The sequence below is a fragment of the Trichoplax adhaerens genome, genomic scaffold (assembly GCF_000150275.1).
Source record: "Trichoplax adhaerens TRIADscaffold_3 genomic scaffold, whole genome shotgun sequence".
NCBI classification, from domain to species: domain Eukaryota; kingdom Metazoa; phylum Placozoa; class Uniplacotomia; order Trichoplacea; family Trichoplacidae; genus Trichoplax; species Trichoplax adhaerens.
The window spans coordinates 3,329,388-3,351,909 of NW_002060945.1; the positions used below are offsets into that span (position 1 = coordinate 3,329,388).

General features: G+C 34.2%; 4 protein-coding genes across 4 annotated transcripts; 2 read left to right on the top strand and 2 right to left on the bottom strand.

Annotated features, from left to right (window-relative positions):
• Positions 1-1,103: 1,103 nt before the first annotated feature.
• TRIADDRAFT_22566 (uncharacterized protein) lies at positions 1,104-5,901 on the top strand (the record flags this gene model as incomplete). The annotated part of the gene is made up of 15 exons (XM_002110368.1): positions 1,104-1,196; positions 2,135-2,269; positions 2,953-3,013; positions 3,179-3,258; positions 3,493-3,561; positions 3,692-3,780; positions 4,021-4,069; positions 4,148-4,351; positions 4,440-4,481; positions 4,592-4,702; positions 4,806-4,973; positions 5,092-5,250; positions 5,331-5,438; positions 5,541-5,662; positions 5,745-5,901. 15 exons carry the CDS (start codon positions 1,104-1,106, stop codon positions 5,899-5,901), a joined length of 1,647 nt encoding a protein of 548 aa, XP_002110404.1.
• A 1,881-nt stretch (positions 5,902-7,782) lies between these two features.
• Positions 7,783-12,214, bottom strand: TRIADDRAFT_63745 (expressed hypothetical protein). The gene is made up of 10 exons (XM_002110890.1): positions 12,096-12,214; positions 10,077-10,185; positions 9,302-9,395; positions 9,148-9,177; positions 8,955-9,003; positions 8,745-8,842; positions 8,570-8,649; positions 8,212-8,312; positions 8,039-8,117; positions 7,783-7,933 (listed from the first exon to the last, which is right to left on the bottom strand). Exons 1-10 carry the CDS (start codon positions 12,155-12,157, stop codon positions 7,913-7,915), a joined length of 723 nt encoding a protein of 240 aa, XP_002110926.1. The 5' UTR covers positions 12,158-12,214; the 3' UTR covers positions 7,783-7,912.
• A 2,909-nt stretch (positions 12,215-15,123) lies between these two features.
• Positions 15,124-17,613, top strand: TRIADDRAFT_22276 (uncharacterized protein; the record flags this gene model as incomplete). The annotated part of the gene is made up of 3 exons (XM_002110369.1): positions 15,124-16,124; positions 16,709-17,310; positions 17,471-17,613. The coding sequence occupies 3 exons, from the start codon at positions 15,124-15,126 to the stop codon at positions 17,611-17,613; spliced, it is 1,746 nt and encodes a 581-aa protein (XP_002110405.1).
• A 1,285-nt stretch (positions 17,614-18,898) lies between these two features.
• TRIADDRAFT_21982 (uncharacterized protein) lies at positions 18,899-22,304 on the bottom strand (the record flags this gene model as incomplete). Its single annotated transcript, XM_002110891.1, has 11 exons — positions 18,899-18,982; positions 19,127-19,290; positions 19,405-19,502; positions 19,621-19,697; positions 19,981-20,075; positions 20,157-20,250; positions 20,393-20,632; positions 20,740-20,861; positions 21,083-21,168; positions 21,581-21,704; positions 22,181-22,304. The coding sequence occupies 11 exons, from the start codon at positions 22,302-22,304 to the stop codon at positions 18,899-18,901; spliced, it is 1,308 nt and encodes a 435-aa protein (XP_002110927.1).
• Positions 22,305-22,522: the final 218 nt, after the last annotated feature.

The following is a 22,522-nucleotide window of genomic DNA, read 5'->3' on the forward strand; positions in this document are numbered from 1 at the left end:
TTTACGTATTCCATTTTATCAATAAAATACGCAGTATATCATTTTATGCAATAAAATAGGCCTGGCAATAGTACTAATTTAAGCAGGAATCCATATAGAATGAAAGCTATACAATATTGAAGAAGATGAATGATTTGTTGGTAGAACGGGTTACTGTAGCTGCTAATAATCTACGCGTCTACAAGACTTTTAATGTTATTTTGGGTGGTGTTCACGACTGGTGTAAAGACGTTTTTTTACTTTTTTCAGTTCAATACTAGACTGCCAATCTGGTAGTCTAGTACCAACAAGATTGGCACAACAACACTGCAGAAGCCATATGTGCGAATGCGCCATTTTGTTGCAGCCATCTTGAGCTCAGTCATAGTAACCCGATCGACTAGGATGACGTAATGTCCCGTAAATAATAACACCTAGAGTATGGATTGTATTTTCAGAGTGTACCGTACTCAGTACTCACGACTTACAGAGTCTAAGTACTGTAATGGCATGAGCTGAGTACAGTAAGTGTGACACTGTTGAACGGTACGTGTTCCAGTTGAAGTCAACGTCAGTAGCTTCACTCGCGAAGGAGAATAATAACACCCTAGTAGTATGGATTGTATTTTCAGAGTGTACCGTACTCAGTACTCACGACTTACAGTATCTAAGTACTGTAATGGCATGAGCTGGAGCAGGTGGACCGTTTTCCTTTTTGGATCAAGTGTGACTGTGTGACACCATTGTACGGTACGTATTCCACTTGAAGTCAACGTCAGTAGCGTCACTCGCAAAGGAGAATAATAACACCGTAGTGTATGGATTGTACATTTTCAGAGTGTACCGTACTCAGTACTCACGACTTACAGTATCTAAGTACTGTAATGGCATGAGCTGGAGCAGGTGAACCGTTTTCCTTTTTTCTATCAACTGTGACACCATTGAACGGTACGTGTTCCAGGTAAAGTCAACGTCAGCAGTGGCACCAGCAAAGGAGAAACCGTTGCCGCCATTGCAAATCTTTATCAATATTGGTGTAAGAAAATTATTTTCAAATCCCCATTTCTTTTACGGTCGTCTATGGTGTTATTGCAATCTAAAGAAAAAGAATTCATAGCAACAAGATGAACGCAATTATAGCAGTCAAGCAATACATCACTAAAATGGTGGATGATTGTGGTTCTGGCATGAAAGTGTTACTCATGGACAAAGAAACTGTAAGTCAATGCTTGTGGTAAAATGAGACATCAAACGGTCCAAATTCACAGCTTAATGGCTTCTTAATCAATTAGTACTGGCCTATCATTTCTATCAGAGTAATCCATTTTGAGTGATGTTGACAAACGCCAAAGATACCTTAAGATAGTCATCCATTTAGAAAGAAATTGTATGGTCAAAAATCAAATTACTTTACTGTACTGCAGTGATACCGTATACCAGACCAGTTCTACGATGCACTTGTTGGAAATATACTCAGTTGGCAGTCAAATAGGATCGTCAAGACGTTCTTCTAACTTTACTGCTTGATAGAAATTGTTTGCCATGTCTTGGATGCTATCAATGACCATCAAGCAACAATCTACATTCCTGTACAGTACAGCTAGCTACGTCTGTTCAATGATCTATCGAATAAATCATTTTTTCAATATCTGGACGTTCCGCTACTGTGTATATACACGTATCTTGGAACGGTGTAAAAACTGAAACTTAATATGAAATTACATAATATCTTCCAACTGGTTTTCTTTCCACTTAGTGCTCGATCGGATTCATATTAAAATAGACAAGCAATCCAATATACTCGTCTTAGTGTGATACAGACTGCCTTTAATTACAGCCTAACAAAACACCAATCCGGCAAAAATAGCACAGTGCAGTCATTTTAATGAGCTTTATAGTAACAGGGTATTTATTGATATTGATTGATTGATGTGTGACCGTAGCAGCCTCTTTTAGACGATGTTCCACTAAAATACATAATTACAGCACTTTTACCAAGCAATTGATTAATTGAAAAACTAGTTTTTCTCTATTCTTTTCTTGCATTATGTCGTTATTGATCATCAAATGTCATATAGATGTATGGAATAACTATATCATTTGGTATAACTTACAACTGATAGATATTGATATTTTACTCATTATGTATGTTTAGACGAGTATTGTTAGTATGGTATATGCTCAATCAGAAATATTACAGAAAGAGGTTTACCTTTTCGAGTCGATCGAACAACCTAATAGAGAAACTATGAAACACTTAAAAGCTATCTGCTTTATCCGTCCCACACAGGTAAGAAGCATCTTCATGTAATGTTGATGGCAATTGTTACACATTACTTGACGAAAATATGTAAAATGAGAATGGTAAAGGTTCAGTTTAATCTTAGTGATTGATTTCATTTGGCCAAATGGATATAAATTAACTATACAGTAGAAGTATGCGGCCATAGTGCCATCGCTTGAACTTCTATACTTAATTCGATCCTAGACTAGCATTGGAAAATTTCGAGCTATACAGGATATACAATTTGTATTGCAAGTGTACTTAATTTTCTCCTAGCTATCATCAAAATTAAAATCACTTATCATGATCATTTTCGAATTACCTTTCGTTATTAGTAGTAATATGAATATTATCAGTTCATTGTTAAATGTCAATCATTACATAGTTAATTTTTTATCAATCCTTACATAGTTTTCGATGATATATTTATCAAATCCGTACGTCTTGCTCGAGCTAATAAATTTTTCCGTAATCTATCCATGACCTATCTGTAGTTAGCTATAATAAATAGTATCTTTGTAATTACTATAAATTGTCCTGACGGAACAGACTGTTAAAATATGTAGGAAGGATCAATGCACTGTATTTTGAGTATACCTAAGCAGTCAAATCACTTCGTAATATTCATAAACATTTCTATCCTATTTAAACTTGGTTGAAATATTCCTGTTTGAATTTTTGTTTTATAGGACAATGTAGAACTGATTCAACAAGAATTACAATCTCCAAAGTATGGATTCTATTATTTATGTAAGTTTTTTGATAAAATTATTCAAATATTATTGTTTAATAGACCTATCTACGTCTGCGTTTATACCAAACAGAAAAATAGGTCTGAATATACTAATAGCGGCACTTAGTAGATCACTATGACGTTAATGGAATTTTAATCTCAACTATTCTGATTATAATTAGACTTTTCAAATCGCCTTGGCAAGCAGGCTCTAAAAGCTATAGCGTCTGCTGATGAACAAGAATTAGTAAGAGAAGTTCAGGTAAATAGAATTTAGTTTTCATGTTATGCTATCGGAAATTTTGCAGACACAGAGTTACACAAGGTTACTTTACAATTATAATTAATCAGTGCTCAATTCAAATGAACTTTATAAATTTAATTTTACCTTCTAAGTAATAAAATTATTAATATTAGTACGCATATTTAGTATTGTCGCCGTTATAAAAATAATAAACATTTTCTAAACAGATAATTTGTAATTCTTTTGATATAGGAATTTTATGCTGATTATTTTGCTGTAAACAAGAATTTATTCACTTTAAATATACCCTGTTGTTATCAGGTATAAAACATATCGTAATGATTCTGTTATTACACAGTAGTATGTACTATATTGTTCTTGGGTTTAAAATTAGTTAATCCATGAAATTATTATTGTCAAGACTAATCTTTATTTGATTTAATTTCTTTAGAATATGTCATGGAAGCGTGATAAATTAGATAGATCGATTGAAGGAATAGCTGCATTGCTTCTATCGTTAAAGAAAAATCCCGTCATAAGGTTGGTCTATTCCTTCTCGCTTTATAGTTTGTAAACTTAGTTTGGACATATTTTGACGCTTCTGATTCTATAATGATGTTAAAGATTGTAATAAAGTCTACCAGAAATCGATTTAAGTTACACGCCAATATCAAACGCATCTTTAGATGTTTACCGCAATAATTTCATAATGCATTTTAAAAAAAGTCCATAGTTCATGTAAGTTTCATTATCGTGACTTTCATGAATCGTTTTATCTAGATATCAGCAATCTTCCGATAATGCTAAACAAGTTGCGGAAGGACTTAAAGTAAGAACCATCTGAAATTGTACACGATGAACGTAATCATATCGACCCGTGAGCTAATGATAACATTAAATTCTTTAGAGATTAATAAATAAGGAAGGCGCGCTGTTTGACTTTCGCAAAAGCGATGTTGCACCTGTATTGATCATTCTTGATCGTAAAGAAGATCCTGTCACCCCAATATTGAATCAATGGACTTATCAAGCTATGATCCATGAATTGTTAACTATCCGTAAAAATGTCGTTGATTTATCTTATGTGCCTGGTATAAGTAAGGAATTGAAGGTTAGTTGTCCTTACCACAATTGTTACATTACGTCACAGTAAACAATATCCTTCTTAGTATGGCTAAGTGTTATGTTATATTTCTTAGCAACTGATTTTTTCTGGTGAACAAGATGAATTTTACGACAAGGTAGGAATTTCCTCTTTCTTTACCTACTTTTCGTCCGGTATACGGTTTTAGCCTAGATGTGAATACGTAGAATGTATTGGTATTGTTTAATCATTTGTACAATTTATTAGAATTTATATAGAAATTTTGGCGAAATTGGACAAAACATCAAATCTCTGATGGAAAAATTTCAGGAAAAATCGCAGCGTAGCCAAAAATTAGAATCTATTGCTGATATGAAGGTTTGCTGTTTTTTAGAAATAACACTACGATGACGTTTTGTTGTTTACAACATCATTATAGATTTTAAGGCAAATTCGCTCTTATTGTGCGTTACCTTTTCAGGCCTTTGTAGAAAGCTACCCAGAATTTAAGAAAATGTCAGGGACTGTTTCTAAACATGTTACTGTTGTCAGTGAACTATCCAAAATTGTTACTGAGCAAGATTTGCTTGCATTATCTGAAGTTGAGCAAGAAATTAGCTGCCAAACATCACACTCTAATGCTGTTGAGGTAATTGTGATATTACGGAAAATACCCATAGGCAATAGCGGACTTCGAATTACACTTCGTATTGATGTATAAATTCAATTATCTCTATTGTAAAATATGCCATTCCTTTCTCTTGCAGATGATAAACAAAGTACTACATAATGAAAAAGCAACCGATCTAAATCTTTTACGAATAATCTTGTTATACGCTCTTCGATATGAACACCATAGTGGCAATCAGTTACACAGATTTTTGGACGTTTTATCTCGACGCGATTTTCCTGATCAGTACAAGAAGGTATTTTTCATATTCTTTAACATCGATTGAAGTTTATTTCTATTTTAATCCTTCTATTTGTAATGATTCGGCTTTTGCAGGCCATCCAAGCTGTCCTTCAATACGGTGGTAAAAAATCGCGTGGTAGCGATATTTTTGGCGGTAACACTCCTCTGTCTATTACCAAGAAATTCTTTAAGGGGCTAAAAGTAAAATATTTTGTTATATTTGGTCTTTCTTCTTCCCATTTAATGAATTACTGTATGCTACTACAACAGATATTATGCTAATCTGTCTGCAATGCTATTCAGGGTGTAGAGAATATTTACACACAGCATACACCTCTAGTTCAAGATGTATTGGATTCCTTAGTAAAAGGGAAGTTAAGTGACGGGCAGTATCCGTATGCTACTGGTTCTCCTGTTAGAGATAGGTTTGTCACGCATGGGGTATTTAAAAATGTTTTTCCCTAAAATCTTTGTTCCTTGACATGTCATTTTTTTGCCGTATTTAAGGGTTCAAGATGTTATCATATTTATAGCAGGTGGAGCTACTTATGAAGAGGCGTATTCCGTACAGAATTTTTGTAGCATTAATCAAGGAGTTCGTGTTCTTCTTGGGGGTACCTATGTTCACAACTTTAAAAGGTTTGTCAAATATTATATTTCTTGAATTGTACTTCATTAAAGTAAAATTTTTAATTTTGTGATGATAATCTATAGCTTCCTAGAAGAAGTTACAGCGGCCTCGCAACGTGCTACTGATGGGCTTAAATGGTAATACAGTAAGAGCTTACAGTATAGTTTTATACTGTAGTGAAACCATGGCATTTGTGTTGTAAATATTCTGCCTACAATATTATCTCAGTACAGAATCATCAGCGCGCGGACAAACTGTTAACGTTCAAATGGTCAAACAGATGATATTTTAAGCTATCGTATTACTGTATTCATAACATGTTTGGATTTCCGTCATGTTGCTTCGCTATGTATGGTAGTAACTGTTATGTATTGATATTTTTACGGTAAGTATAAAATATCCAAGATTTCGATAACACTGAAATGAGAAATCATCATGATGCGACTCGTTCCGTGGTTAACATGCAAATCAAAAATTGGCAATAGCGAGGAAGTTGAATCGCGGATATTACAAGATAAATTACTCGCTAGTCATAGGAATCTTTATTAAGTTTATCATTATCAACAGCGTTCAAATTGCAGATCTAAATATAATGTCAAGACTGTTTGAAATGCTCTACATTTGATAAAATTATAGAAATAGCCGTTCCAGTACCATACAGACTACTATTTGAAATATATAATCTGCTTGTAATCTATTATCTCGTTGTAACTTTTCGATAGAAATTCTATTTAGAGAATATTAAATCGCTTGTAATATACAAATTTTGGCGATTGTCGCTACATAATGCTAGTATGAAGATTATGATATATTATCATTATTCTGGTACAATATTTCTGTAGGATCTGTAATATATGCATGAAATAAAAAATATATTATTCATTTTATTCATCAATAACATGGTCTCTCTTCGTTTGCCTGTAAATTTGACGTAATTAACCTAGTGATCTTGTTGTACTGTACCGATTAGCAAATTTCTGATTCTGCATAGATTACATTGTAATTTAAAACGAGTCTTAATAATCTCAATTTCCAAATTGGTCTTTCTTCCCGTCCGACCAGTTTATACAATTACTATTTATAGCGATAAATAAAAACTTATTAAAGTGTAATATAAAAATATTACATGAAGGCTTGAAATACGTCCAAATCAGAATTGAACACGTAAGCTTCTTTCCCGTTGATACTAAAGAACTGGTATCATCATTAATCCTCGTTATTTTATTCGCTCTGCGTTGTTCTTTACTTGATAAGTTTTATAGTAATCAATTTTTTATACTACAGTGTCATGCATTCACAGGATATTCTGTCGATATCGAGGTAGTAGGATCAGCTGTTAGTCAATCTCTAAATTAAAACTACTAGTATAATGACTAAAGCGACGACGAGAATGTTGCAAATTGATTAATTTGTATCTGTACACTGTACAGTCATCGAATTTCGCTCGGACGAAAACCTACTTCAATCATTGCGTTACACATATACTATCAGTAATATGCAGGTACACAAGATCCAAGTGTGCTATTTCTAAAATGTTAAATCAGTTAATTTCTTAGATTACGCAATTCACAAGATAACATGTAATTCAACTTTATTAAGTTGTTAATCACTCGTAGAACCCAAATAGTTTGATACTTTGTCGACTCTTAGCTTCTTATGCTTACATTACTTTTAATGATATTCCGATAAGGGTAGTTACTGTAATGCAAATACACATTCAATACAATACGTATGTTACATATCAATATTTAATATTATGCGTAGAATAAGGCTAATTAGATCTTATTAGTTGTATATAGTTCGCGAACTACTAGTTATGGAATTAAAATGTTAAACGTATATCAATTTCGTATTATCCTATTAGAAATCGTTATAGTAGTGTCTTATTGAAGTAACATTATATTAAGTTTGACATAATACGAAAGAGAACGCAAGCAGGTATTACTGAAATCGTAATGGTTGTTACGTAAGAAGCATGAAATAAATCTATAGGATGAGGCGACACATCAATAAAAGTTAGTAGCACTTTTCTTTGATTTTCTGCTTATTCCTTTCTCTTTTTTTCCTAAATTAATTTTGTTAAAAGAGTTTTAGATTCGAATTACTGTAAGTATAACATAAAGTACGATAACAAATTGATTTTTATCATAGAAATGTAATTATCACTTACTCTGTTGTTATTTTTAGCCAGAATTATAAGGATCTGACGGAAAATGTTAATAAAGTCCAGGAAGAGATCGACTGAATGCCTGTAAGATTAGAAGGTTAATATTATTTTTAATTATTTACATATTACAAAATTAAGTTTTCTTTACGATATCATTTCAATTTAAGTGCAATTACCAGATATAATCCTGGTCTCCCTGCTGGAACTTATATACGATGAGCTGAGTATCGTATAAAACAAAGCCACACATGACGAACAAGACCATATATAAATTAATCTAAAATAGAAAAGATAGCAAACAATAAGAATAACATTTAGTGATTGTATTACTAACTACGCTCATTTGGTCTACTATAACGAAAGTCCTAATACAATTTGGAGTTGGTGGAACTACATAAAATAAGTGATATATCTAGATATTGGTTCAGAAACAACTTTTGGTATCGATGACTCTTGTGTCGACCTATAACCGGTTTAAAACAACTTGGGATAACTGGAATATACTTATTACATCTCGTTATATAATAAACGTACATTGAACAGCAATTGTGATCCCAGAAAGATGTTTAGAAAACCAAGAAAGCATAATGTCGATAGTAATGACATGAGGGTTCCTAAGAAACGCGAAAATTTATTGTTAAAGTGCTACTAATTCAAAGAGTCAGTAATTCTGTATTACAAATATTGCGATTGTATCATGCGTTCATACCTCCCATGTATAAGTACTTGCGTTCTTCAGCCCATAAGGCAGAAAGGGTAAATCCAACAAAGATTAAAGTTGTTGCCAAGAACGCAGTGGGGATAATACTTTCAAGCAAAATGAACAGTCGCACTAATTAGTCGATTATTACTCAATGGAAGAGCAATAAAATGTCGATTATACGTAGTAGAAATTTTATGGAATGGTAAAAGAATTTACCTTGGATCGATTTCCAATACAATTTCAAGAAGAGGTCCAAGTCCTAAGCCTACAATAACGATTCAATTACATTTAGCGTTCAATAATTATAATGGTCTAATAACAAATGTAAAATTGCAAAACAGAAGCAACAGTATAACATACGAGATATCTTCAAATAAAAAAATTTGTATATTCAAAATACGTATCATACCAGCTGTTAAGGAAAATCCACAAAGATATCCTGTAACACAAGAAAGATTCATAAGTAACTAATATGTAGCAGTTGAACAGTCGGAATAATTTTACGAATTATAGTGTTTGATCAATTGTACGAAGATATAACATAAAATATTAACATATCGTACCAAGACGTCTAAGTTGTGTTTTTCCACCATCGTGTGGTGTTATACCGAGCAAAAGAAGGAACCCAAGAGACAGTATACAGCTTAAAAGTCCACCCTGTAAAAGAAGAAGGCGATTATTGTATTCTAGATGATATGCTTTGTAACATTGGACAATATTTCGTTTGTAACGATTAACACCAACGGTTAAAAAATTTGCATATTATAATAAGGGACAATGGTAGTTAAAGAAACGATGTTTCACCTTTGAGCATTTCCTTTCTATACTAACGCAGTGTTGATTAGGAAAATTTAGTATATACCGTATCGATCATAATTTTAATGCTGCAATACAGTTGAGAAGAGCATTTGAGTATAGTGTATCTACAGTATTGCAGTATTTAGCACAATTATTGTGTCGAATTCTCTTCGTAATGTATCATGGGGATAAAATGCGCATCAATCCGTACGATAATCATATATTTGAGGCAAAATTGTGATGATTCGCGTAGATGACATAAAATAATAATATTACATTCATTTTGAAAACAACAGTTGCGCAAACGGTATAAACCTACTAATTACTACCGCTTGATTTAAGATCGTTCGTTAATAAGGATTAGACCGAACCTTTCTCAGGTCTACTATTCACCGTATACTAAGCTATGACTGAATTTAAGAAGCCTATAGAGTCATAGTAAGATAATGTAGCTATGTATTTTCTTTTCATGTATTGCTTTGTGTAGAATATGTAGCCGTTCATTTGAACGGGAAATTTACTAGTAGCATTAAAATTTACCTTTATGAAGTTGAAGTACAAGTGGACCATTGAACCTGCTCCAGCAGCAATCATGGAGATAATTAGGCAAGAGTAAACACTCTTTAGATGCTTTTTTGAACCGGCATTACTGTAATTAATAAGTATAATCAATGACACCATTACGATAGTAGAAAGATGATAAGTTAAAGTGAAATCAAGTCGAGACAAATCACTTTTTATTCCAATTGATAGGCTACAAACAAAGTTGATCTATAGCGGATTCATTTCTTACGCGATCGAATCCTGTACAGTAAAGTATGCGTTGATACGCATATGTTATAACAAGAGTAAGCAGCCGATGGATGCTTTAATCGCTTCATGTTGTGCTTATTCTGTATTGTGGTACATACTGTACTCTATATATTTGTACTGTATCATTCGTCTGCGGATAACAGGTGTTCCATAGACTTATTACGCTAGATATTGCTCTAGCAGTTCAAAGTCTGTAATCCAACCACAACTTTGATCAATTTTGGTCACTTATGAATGGATGGATGCTTCATGTTTTACTTCTCCTGTGTTGTGGTACATACTATACTGTATCATTTGTCTACGGATAACAGGTGTTCTATAAACTTCTAGGCTCAATATCGCTGGAACAGTTGAAGTTTGTCATCCAAGCACAACTTTTTAATTTTGGTCACTTTTACTGTACTGTTTGAAAACAAAACTTTAGCATCAATATGTATCTTCATTGGTCAATAAACAACTACTCAAATTGACCGTATAATAAGCAGAGTGGCAATCTTTGATATAACGACATTGTCGGTCGATTTCCAATGATCAAAGTCCTCCTTTACGATTGAACATTTCCATCATTTACTTTGTAGAACAGTTACCTAAACTATTTTGGATTTTTGGGTGATGAGAAATCAACAGATACGCAAACAGAGATGTATTTCTAGTGACTTTGTATAGAACGAAGGCTAGTAGTGGAGTAGAAAAAGCCTTTGGGCAGATGGGCACTTTTTTCCTATCGTATCAACATGGTACAAGTTTCTCTATACAACAGTATAAGTCCCTTGCCACTGTACGGTACCGTATAGATCCATTTAGGTGTGTGACGCATTGGATCGAGGCCATTTTTCGCTACCGAGTCAACTGACTCCGTTGTTGCCTATGTGTTTGAAACTTTGACCAGAATATAAGCTTTTCTATTGGCCAGTAATAGAAACCTATTTATGTACTCGAGTCTGAACTATCTACTTGCAAGTCAAGTCGTCAATCAACATCTCGCCAACTCCATTAACTTCCAGTTGGTAGAAATGATGGCGACTGACTATGTAGTTGATTTCAAAGCTAGGCCTATAAATTTTTAGTCCTATCCTGTACTAAACCTCTAAACTGCTCAATGATCCATTTTTCCTTGACATGATGACCTACAAGTGAGTCCATTTTGAATGTCAACACGACTTGATTGTACGGCTCCCACTGGTCAAGTTATGGACGGCAAGTTGAATCGAACTGAGCGACGATTGATGATCATGTTTGCATCCATAGATGAAGGAAAAGAGCCTCCTTGATGCTTTACTTACAGTCAGTAAAGTATACCATCGAATGTAAATTCAGAAGAGATTGTACAACAGAATTGAAATGATAGAATCATGTCGGTTAATACTATAGCCCAACTGCTACGATTAGGAATATTGTTGACGGACTGGCTTTGGCATCATTTGGTCAAAGAACAATATTATCATTTTGCAGCCGTTGGTGCTCTATCATACAGTGTTTCTAGAAGTCCTCTACTTGTACACTTTCCTTGACTCAAGAATAGTATAGGCCTATTGCTCTATACACTTTTGGATAATTTTGGTGACACGACACTTCCTCTTCATCGCTAGCTCTTCTAAGGTATCGATCGTGCTATCGATCGTCCTGCAAGTTACCTATATTACTGTACAGTACACTATTCAAATGGACACTTTACAAAGTGTCTACTGTAGGTATACAATCCAATAGATAAAATCGATCTATTACATGAATATTACTGCAACTTACAGATTGGAGAAAGTAGTTAAGGCTTTCAAATTGATAGGCCTTTGGCCGAAAACGGCATCCATGTTGGAAAGTATTGAAGTGTAGAGAAGCTTTGAAAGGTAACAAACTCGATTGGTGTTTAGCCAGGCCAGGGCCAGTGCTGACCTTAATATACTGTACAGTGTACACTACAGTACAGTACAGTACTGTCGAGTGGCACCGACTGGCCCATAGACTGACCACTCCAAGTCATTACTTACAGTTGAACGTGTACTACGCTTGTGTGGCTGACGGAAGCCACACAAGCGTGTCAACAACTCTAGTGTACAGTACATCATACTGTAAAAGAAGAGTGTACTGTGCACTGTGCGGTTGACACAGTACTGTACAGTACAGTACTGTACTGTACAAGACGACTACTTGTGGGCTTGTGGCTGACAGAAGCCACACAAGCGCGTCAACAGCTCCAGCGTACAGTATATTGTACTGTAAAAGAAGAGTTTACTGTGCACTGTGCGGTTGATACTGTACAGTGTACAGTACAAGACGACTACTTTCGGTCGTGGCTGGTACCACGTAGGCATTAGCTCGTCAATCGTTAGCAAAACTAATGTCACTAAATACCTCTCGATTACTCTACTACTTAGCTAAGAAATGACCTCTGTAGGTGACATTATTTTGGGGACTCCACAGTGACTAAAAGAAGGAAAAAGTTACATCATGCCAATGCGAAAGGACTTTTCTAGTGCAGTATGTAACAGTACAGTACAGTACAGTATGGTACAGTACCTTACCGTAATCCATACTTAATAATCCATACTGAGGCTGCAAGTCTGGAACGCTTCATCGTACCACTGCTCACCACAGTAGTCAACACGGTTACACATAGTCAGCCTTCGACATTTCTGCCAATGGCCTGCCGTTGTACTGTACAGTACAGTAATTGGTTAAGGAAATTGCCAGCTTCTCGCCATCGAAACTTCACTGTCGTCTACAAGACACTGCCAAAATCAGTAAGCAAATAGTTGACCTTGTGGTTGCTTCGTCATCGACTCGTTGCTATAGTACGTCGTAAGCATACCAATACCAATATGAAAATGACCAAGAAAATCATTGACCTTATAATAGCTATGTCATGTACTGTACATCGTAAACATGCCATTGCCAATATGAAAACGACCAAGAAAATACTTGACCTCATACTTACTACGTCATCGAATCGTTGCTATAGTACGTCGTAAACATGCCATTAGTAATATGAAAATGACTAAGCAAATAATGGACCTTCTAGGTACAATGTCACGAATCGTGGCTATAGAACAACGTAAACACGCTATCGGTAATATGAAAATGACCAAGAAAATTGTCAACGTTATATTTACAAGGTTATCCAGTCATGACTATAGTACGTCGTAAACACGCCATCAATAATATGGAAATGACTAAGAAAATAGTTGACTTCACAGTGGCAACGTCATCGAATTATTGCTATAGTATGTCGCAAACATGCCATCGCTAATATGAAAATGACCAAGAAAATACTTGACCTCATACTTACTACGTCATCGAATCGTTGCTATAGTACGTCGTAAACATGCCATTAGTAATATGAAAATGACTAAGCAAATAATGGACCTTCTATGTACAATGTCACGAATCGCGGCTATAGAACAACGTAAACACGCTATCGGTAATATGAAAATGACCAAGAAAATTGTCAACGTTATATTTACAAGGTTATCCAGTCATGACTATAGTACGTCGTAAACACGCCATCAATAATATGGAAATGACTAAGAAAATAGTTGACTTCACAGTGGCAACGTCATCGAATTATTGCTATAGTATGTCGCAAACATGCCATCGCCAATATGAAAATGACCAAGAAAATACTTTGACCTCATACTTACTACGTCATCGAATCGTTGCTATAATACGTCGTAAACATGCCATTAGTAATATGAAAATGACTAAGCAAATAATGGACCTTCTAGGTACAATGTCACGAATCGTGGCTATAGAACAACGTAAACACGCTATCGGTAATATGAAAATGACCAAGAAAATTGTCAACGTTATATTTACAAGGTTATCCAGTCATGACTATAGTACGTCGTAAACACGCCATCAATAATATGGAAATGACTAAGAAAATAGTTGACTTCACAGTGGCAACGTCATCGAATTATTGCTATAGTATGTCGCAAACATGCCATCACTAATATGAAAATGACCAAGAAAATAGTGGACCTCATGTTTACGACGTCATGAAATCGTTGCTATAGTACGTCGTAAACATGCCATCAGTAATACGAAAATGACCTAAAAAATAGTGGATGTTATGATTATCACGTCATCGTATGGCTGCTATAGTACGTCGTAAACATACCATCTGTACTATGAAAATGACCAAGAAAATAGTGGACCTTACCATTACATCGTCATGCTATGGTTGCTATAGTACATCGTCAACACGCCATCGGTAATAGGAAAATGACCAAGAAAATACTAGACATTACGATTGCAACGTTATGAAATCATCTCTATAGTACGTCGTAAACATGCCATCGATAATATGAACATGACCAAGAAAACAATTGACCTTAGAATTGCTACGTCATGGAATCGTTACTCTACTACATCGAAAACACGCCATCGCCACTATGAAAATGACCAAGAAAATAGTGGATTCTACCATGCTTGGAATATATGACAGCACAGGAAATGATCGCTACGTCATCTAGACCCTCGTCATTTCGTAAACACGCCATAGGCAATAGAAAAGATCAAGCTAGATCGAGACTGAGGCCTACCGGTAGCCGATCCAAAGACATTTCGGCCCGAACCGGACCGCTGACACCCCCCCCCCCCTAATCCAAGTCGACTACGCGCTATCATATACCCTCAACACGAGCACAGATCCATAGTCAACGATAGTAAGACAAACCATCAGCCTCAGCCTATTTTTCTTCGTCAAATGATTGATACTGTAACTGGATTTCAATCACCCCTCCCCCACAAATCACAAATTGCAGACGATCAAGCCATGATGGAGAATTGCCATCATTACTACCAATCTTTTGCTAAAAACAGTTTTACTGTCATTCGCCAATTATTATCCGATGGCTATTTATGTGATGTCGAGCTGCACATCGGCCAATGGCAATTCCCTTGTCATCGATTAATTTTAGCATCATTTAGCTCGTATTTTCGTAGTATGTTTACATCCAATATGATCGAAACAACATTACATCATATTACCATTCATGAAGTGGACCAACAAGCCGCTAGTATGTTAGTCCAGTATGCTTATAATGGAGAATTAGCCATCACGAAAGATAATGTTCAAGCACTTTTGGAAACTGCTGTCCTATTCGATGTACCTGATGTCATGGAAGCTTGTAGCCAATTTATGAGCAATCATATTGATATACAAAACTGTATTAGCATTTATAATTTTGCTGGATTCCATCATCTAACAACATTATCCAATTATGCAAGGAATTATATCTTGGAGAATTTTACTGATGTCTTTCAATCCAATGAAATACAATATTTATCTGAAGATTATTTAATCCAATTATTGAAACATTCCAAATTAAATGTTCAAAATGAGATGCAAGTTTATTCTGCGGTCAAAAAGTGGATCAATTATGATTATGATGAGCGAAAATTAGCTGCATTCAAGTTACTCAATCATGTCCGATTTGCCATGATACCACGTCAGCAATTAATACTATTGACTAAAAATGACGATGAATTAATTAATCTTGATCAGCATTGTCAACATTTAATCAATCAAGCTCTTCGCTTTCAGCTTTATCCAAAGAAAGTTCAAAACATTGAAACCAAACCAAGAGAATCTTATTCAGGCTTATTATATGTATTTTCTTACGCTGATGTTTACAGTCATTATAATACTGTCGAATGTTTTAGTTATAAGCACCAAAAATGGATAATTGTCCATGATGCACCCAAAAAATTAATGTCAGAAGACTTTGCGGTAACGGCCAGCGAACAAAACCTTTATACCTTATCTGGCAATCGTAAGTATCATTGCATAGGCTGTATTTATATTTATTTGAATGAGTTCAAACGTCTATCATTTAGTGTCACCAACTTATGCACAGTATTACATCTTATGTATAGATGAAATTATTACCTTACATATCAAGTCAATGAACTACAATAGCCAATTTTGTAATAATACGCTAGACGATTCATAGATCTTTGATCATGGATTATACATAGTTATCGCTTGATTAGTAACTACATGCGATACAATATTAGCTCAAGCAGATCTGAAAAGTGCACTATAATAATAAAAAATAATACTATAAGTAATTTTTGGGGTAGTACCAAAAAAATAGGCCAATTATTGCATACATATACAGTACACTCACTACAGCTGTGACTAGTTTTACTGGCAAATATTTTTAATTACACTTATGGAAATGAGAATAGCATAGTACGTATTCATGGTAATCAATTGCAACATTTTACAATGCAGTAACTTTCAATGTTGAACCAATACATACTTACTAGTCATCGACTAGTAAGTAAACAAAAGCTATAACTATTTATATCTACCGTATTTTACCCTTGCTCTTTACAAATTATTTAGATAAAACTAGCCATATTATCTCCAATCAGATGTCTTGTTATGATGTTATTACAAAATCTTGGTCTGCTTTTCCATCAGTTCAAACGCCACGTTTAGAAGCAAGCATTTGTTACTTAAATCAATTATTATTTGTTATTGGTGGTTATAAAATTGACTATAATCGATATACTAGATCATCACGAATTGCTGAGTCCTATGACACTGACACAGGTTTATGGACTGCACTATCGCCTATGAACGAGAAACGCTTCGGTGCTGGCATTGCAACTATGGATGGCTTAATCTATATTGTTGGTGGATTGTCCTATGATAGCAGTAGTACCATCAATTTCTTAAATAGTGGCGAATATTATAATCCTAAAGATAACACTTGGACACCTATTAGAAATATGAATTATCATCGTTACAAGCTTGGCCTTGTCGCCTTGAATGGTTATTTGTTTGCCATTGGAGGAAAAAGCTACGACTTTGAATGTGGTAATAGTTTTGTAACTAATTCAGTTGAAAGATACGACCCGGAAGCAGACGAATGGATAGAAATTACAGCAATGTCGGAAAAAAGATTTGCTGCTGGTGTTGCAACAATGGGAGGACGAATATGGGCCATAGGAGGTATGCTTGCAAAATTGAAGTGATGCTTTCAGCCTTAGCATCTGGTTGTGATTGATCAACCTAATTGTGATAACATGTGCAATAACGTGATTTACATAGTATACGCGTGCATCAATAATAGGATAATTATATCAATTACACCATTTTATTGATACATTAGGAAAGTGCGATGAAGACAATGCTTTGGACTCTGCAGAAAATTACGATCCAGTTAGTGGTGAATGGGAAAGTATTCCGCCCATGTGTAATAAAGGATATAACTTATGTGCAATTAGTATTCAGCATAAAATTTTTATTTCGTGACGTAATTTGCTTGTTGTAGTCAGTAACATGGGAGTATTTTATCATATTATTATATGCAGTTTATCGATAATGATGTACTAGATTGTAAGATGGATTAAACTAAGGCTAAATATTATTGTAATATATCATTAATATATAAAGTTATTGGAGAAAAAATCGCATTTACGTACGTATTTGAAAATATTTTATCGATTTCTGTTTCGTAAATGTACCGAGTATATGTTTGTGCGTCATGCTTCACAGTCTTTAAAAATCGCTTTTATAAAGTTTCAAGCTGTTCATTCTTGCATACATAAAACAAAATATAACTTTAACTACATACCAGTGAATTTTTAAAAATATGTTAGGACATAGATGATTATACGAAATGTACAATAAGAAATTTTTCTAAATCCAAAACCAAATAAAATTATGTTATCTACGGCATTCGTAAATATTCCTTGTGCATGAAATGACCGCATGATGTGTATGGATACGGAGATTAGTCTTCCATTACATACGATTAAATGGTATTAACGAGACTAGTTAAAGAATCAAGAATAAAAACACAATATACGTATCTATGATTTTTCTGTATGCTTTCCATTATCATATACAAGAAAAGATATATTTTAACGTTCAACAGCTGACAATGTAATTTAGAAATCCAAGTAGACGATTACGGTTCACTATAAGGTACAGCACTATGTTGTAATTGTTGATCTTTCATACAAAGAAAGTCCTACTTTACCAAATCATGATATACAGTACAGTACAACGAATTACAATAGCTATAGGCACATTGCACAGTATTTGATATGCTGAACGACTAATATTTACAAGACAGTAAATGACTAATCGATGCATAGAGTGATTAAAGATCATAAACTTTCCTTGATCATAGAGGCTGTTATCGATACAATAACTAAGAAAGTAAATTATTCCTCGCAAGTCTGACGAATCTGTAGTATACAAATATCTTGTAAATTATAAAAGCACAAGTTATTTTATACGCATATATTTAAAATATCAAACCCAATGGATTTATAATTGAAAGAGCCCAAATTGAAAGATAATTCTTTACGACAGCCTGTTCAATCTTCATCAGCTTTCTTTTTCTTCGATTTTTTTGTCTTCTTTTTCGACTGAAAACAATGCCAATAACATTGAAAATAACAAGATTTAGCTAACTGTGACAAAACTTCATTAGAATAACTCCAGAAAACGCAGTATTATTTGTGTATACAATTTCTTTGTACAAAATAGGGATAATATTTCAACCTTTGAAATAATGTATCCTTGTCTCCTAGTTTATTCTTACCTTGGAAAGAAAAGTCATTTTACGTTTATTTAATTCCCTATTCCGTCCAAAGTTACTTTCTTCTAAACGCTGTCATTAATCAAATAGAAATGAATCCATTTATTACAACAAATTCTGTTATAAATAGTCAAGTTACTGAATATTGGAAGACAGCTATAGCACAAAGTAATTTGTAGTTTGATATAGATTATACAAAACAATAAAATCTCATACAACATCAATTTCTTTGCGCAACATCGTAACGATGTTAAGAAGTTTTAAAACATCATGTTCATCCACTTCATATTTCAATAGCTTTACGTTGGTGGTTGTTTCAATATTATGAATCCGATTAACATCATACTGTGTCATAAGGGTTACAGCCATACCCTTCTTTCCTAGTAGTTATGCAAAAAAAATAAAATGAAGGGTTAAGTGTAAGAGATAATAGGTGCAGCCCTATAACTACAAGTCGAGATAACACAAATACGACTCTCGTGCCTATGACAAACCTGCACGTGCAGTACGGCCAACACGATGAATATAATCATCTGCAGACAATGGAACATTGTAATTCACTACCGCTTCGACGGTTGGGATATCTAAACCTCTAATAAAACACATTATTGAAAAGGTTGTAACGCAACTGAATCTTTTATATTATAAAAGTCTACATCAGCATCTCGATGGATAATAATTATTGATACAATAACATTTATCTTGCAAACCTGCTTGCAACGTCTGTAGCAACCAAGATCTTTAATAGGCCATTTTTAAATCTAGCTAGTGAACCTAACCTTTGACGCTATAATTGTAAATAGTAATCAAGTTATTTCTTAGTGCAAGCCGTCTTCTAGCGACCCAACGATCTTAATTTGATTATGCTGCTACAGTTGCAAATCTTAAATAAGATAACTTGTAGAGAGAAAAGATTAATGCATTTCTAAGAATAAATAAGCTATACTACGCATCTACGTTGGGCAGTTTATATATTTATTTTAGAAAAACTTTCACAAGAATGCAGTCACATATTCCATGGAAAATTTATGGCACAAGCTATACATTAGAGTATTTAATTATATGCTTACTTGAGGCATAAGAGAATGTAAAGCAGCACAAGAAAATTCTAAGCGGGATAACATGATGGCAAGAATTTGGCAACTTCTACGATTTGAAAAATTGTCTTGTTTAATATCACTGAAGCTACCGTATGTATGATCTGTTCTATTCACAAATTAACCAGATAGCTATCATACTAGCCTACAAGTACTAGTAAATATCATCATATTCCAACGTGGGTTCTTTTCTAATTCTAGAGATAATTGTTTAATCAAGTAAACAAAGTAACAGTCCTTTACCTAAGAATCAAAAGTCAAAAGTAAATGAAATGACACCTATTAAGCTTAGATTCAGACAAATAAGCAAAGGAAAAAATATTTTAATTTCAGTTCACTACATATAATAATAGCTTCATAGGATTTCAATGCTAATTATACTAACCACAGCAGGCATGAGCAGATAATGTTGGTCTAGCTGTTCTACAGTCGCAGATATTTTCATATCCGTATCTTCATAAATGAATGGTTTCTTTGACGCTGCTACTTCTTGGGCTCTGGCCATAGCATTGGTCATTGTAGCACTAAATAATAACGTCTGGCGATCTTCGGGTAAGATTTCAAATATTTTACCTAAATCAGGCCCAAAACTTGCTTCCAACAATCTATCAGCTTCGTCTAATACCTTGGAATAGATAATCGGTACAAACCTAATTAATACTTGATTAAAGTGACAAAAATTCGATTGATTTAATATCAATAATCTATCAGATGTACTTGATAGTTACATACAAGGAATTTAATCTTGGAGAAGTGTACTTTGCTATCATTATCAATTAGGTCGGCCAGTCTTCCAGGTGTTGCTATTACTATATGAGGCTTTTTGGAGAGCGCAATGCTTTGGCTGATAATATCTAACGTGTCAACAATGAAATTAATCCAAATTTTTAATCAGATATTGCCCATTATTTTAGCGTATGCAATACAGTGTAGCAAAGCGTTTGGTACTACCCATACGTGTAGTATAGGCTTAACTAGTATAAGAATAATTTTGTTGAAGGCTTGCAGTAAAGCTAAATCAATAAATATGAAGTGAAAAATGGTACTCGTAAAGTCGTATAGTTATTATTTGTACCTAGTCCGCCAATGACGATTGCATCTCTCATCCCAATGGGTTTGCCAAAAGCGCGAAATTGGTCAGCAAGTTGAAATGCAAGCTCCCTACAAGCAAAGTTGATTAACAATGACGTAATACGCGTTCATATAGTCATATTTAGCACTTTTACTGTTTTACATTGTGATAAATGCATGCAATATGAAGATTATTTTATCGCATAATTCATTGCCATTCACACAATTATTATATAAAGAAGACTACGTATCCTATACATCAAAATACGATGATGTTGTAGTTACAAATACTATTAAACGGATTATTTTATGATCATTATACGATTTATTGTTATCCATATGACTGCAATACAAGCAGTGCTACACATCATGTTGATCGAAACAGGATGATATTGTAACTTTACTAATTTGTAAGATATTAAAAATTATACAATTACTATAATTATGCAAAAGGAGCTAACAAGGGCTGCGATATATACTTAGAGTAAAGTTTTCATCAGACCTTGTGGGAGTTAGGATTAAGGCATAAATTCCGAACGGTTCTTTAGCTAGATTTTGCAGGATAGGTAAGGCAAACGCAGCCGTTTTTCCACTTCCAGTCTTAGCACAACCGATGCAGTTTTGACCTAACAACGTAAAAAATTGTGTTGAATGACTATAATCTTTCAATAAGCCTTGCTAAGAGTTGAGTGTTGAAATTAGAGTTCTGCCTATCGTAAAGTTTATCAGTCGTGCTTTATCAGGTCTTTTCGTACTGCAATCTGATGATCTTACCACCCAATAATTGCAATCAAGATGCCTACTTATGCAAGTGTATATCCATCTATCCATTTATTTATGTACCATTAGCTAATAGTTGACTCAATAGAATACTGTATATCATTCATTCATTGTAAAACCTAGAAATAATCTTCTATTTACGTCTTGGAAAGTGATCAAGGCTAACTTTCACTAGTCAAATACTGCCATCAATCTTATTTATCTTATCTATTTATGCCTGGTGGCTAATGCAACAACATGTGGTGTTTTCTACAAGTGAAGGATTATCTTGATACATAGATAAAAGTATGATTCAAGGTCGAGCAATAGCCTAAAGACTTACCTTGCAATATTGGTGGTATACACTTTTCTTGTACAGCCGTCGCTTTAGCCAATCCAATAGCACGGCATTGCTTGACTAACCATGTATTTAAGCCTAAATCAGCAAATGAAGAATTTCCACTCATGACTTGGATAGCAGAAGGAAAACATGGACTTGATGTCTTGCTGGTTATTGTTACTCTCTTAATGAGAATTGGATTAATATCAAGGTAAAGCAACTTGATCTAGTCATGGAAAATGATACAAGCAGAAGCATTAGCTCAGCTTAACTTGCAAGCGTTGCCAAGGCAGTAGGAGCTGCCGCGATTTTCTCATTCAAAGCCTCGCATACTATAGTATGACT

Coding starts and splice junctions, on each gene's coding strand:
- TRIADDRAFT_63745 (XM_002110890.1), bottom strand. CDS start 12,157: ATGGATGCCGTTTTCGGCCAAAGGCCTATCAATTTGAAAGCCTTAACT. Junction 9,004..9,147: donor TGGATTTTCCTTAACAGCTG/GTATGATACGTA, acceptor TCGTTATTGTAG/GCTTAGGACTTGGACCTCTT. Junction 8,313..8,569: donor GATCACAATTGCTGTTCAAT/GTACGTTTATTA, acceptor TTTCTATTTTAG/ATTAATTTATATATGGTCTT.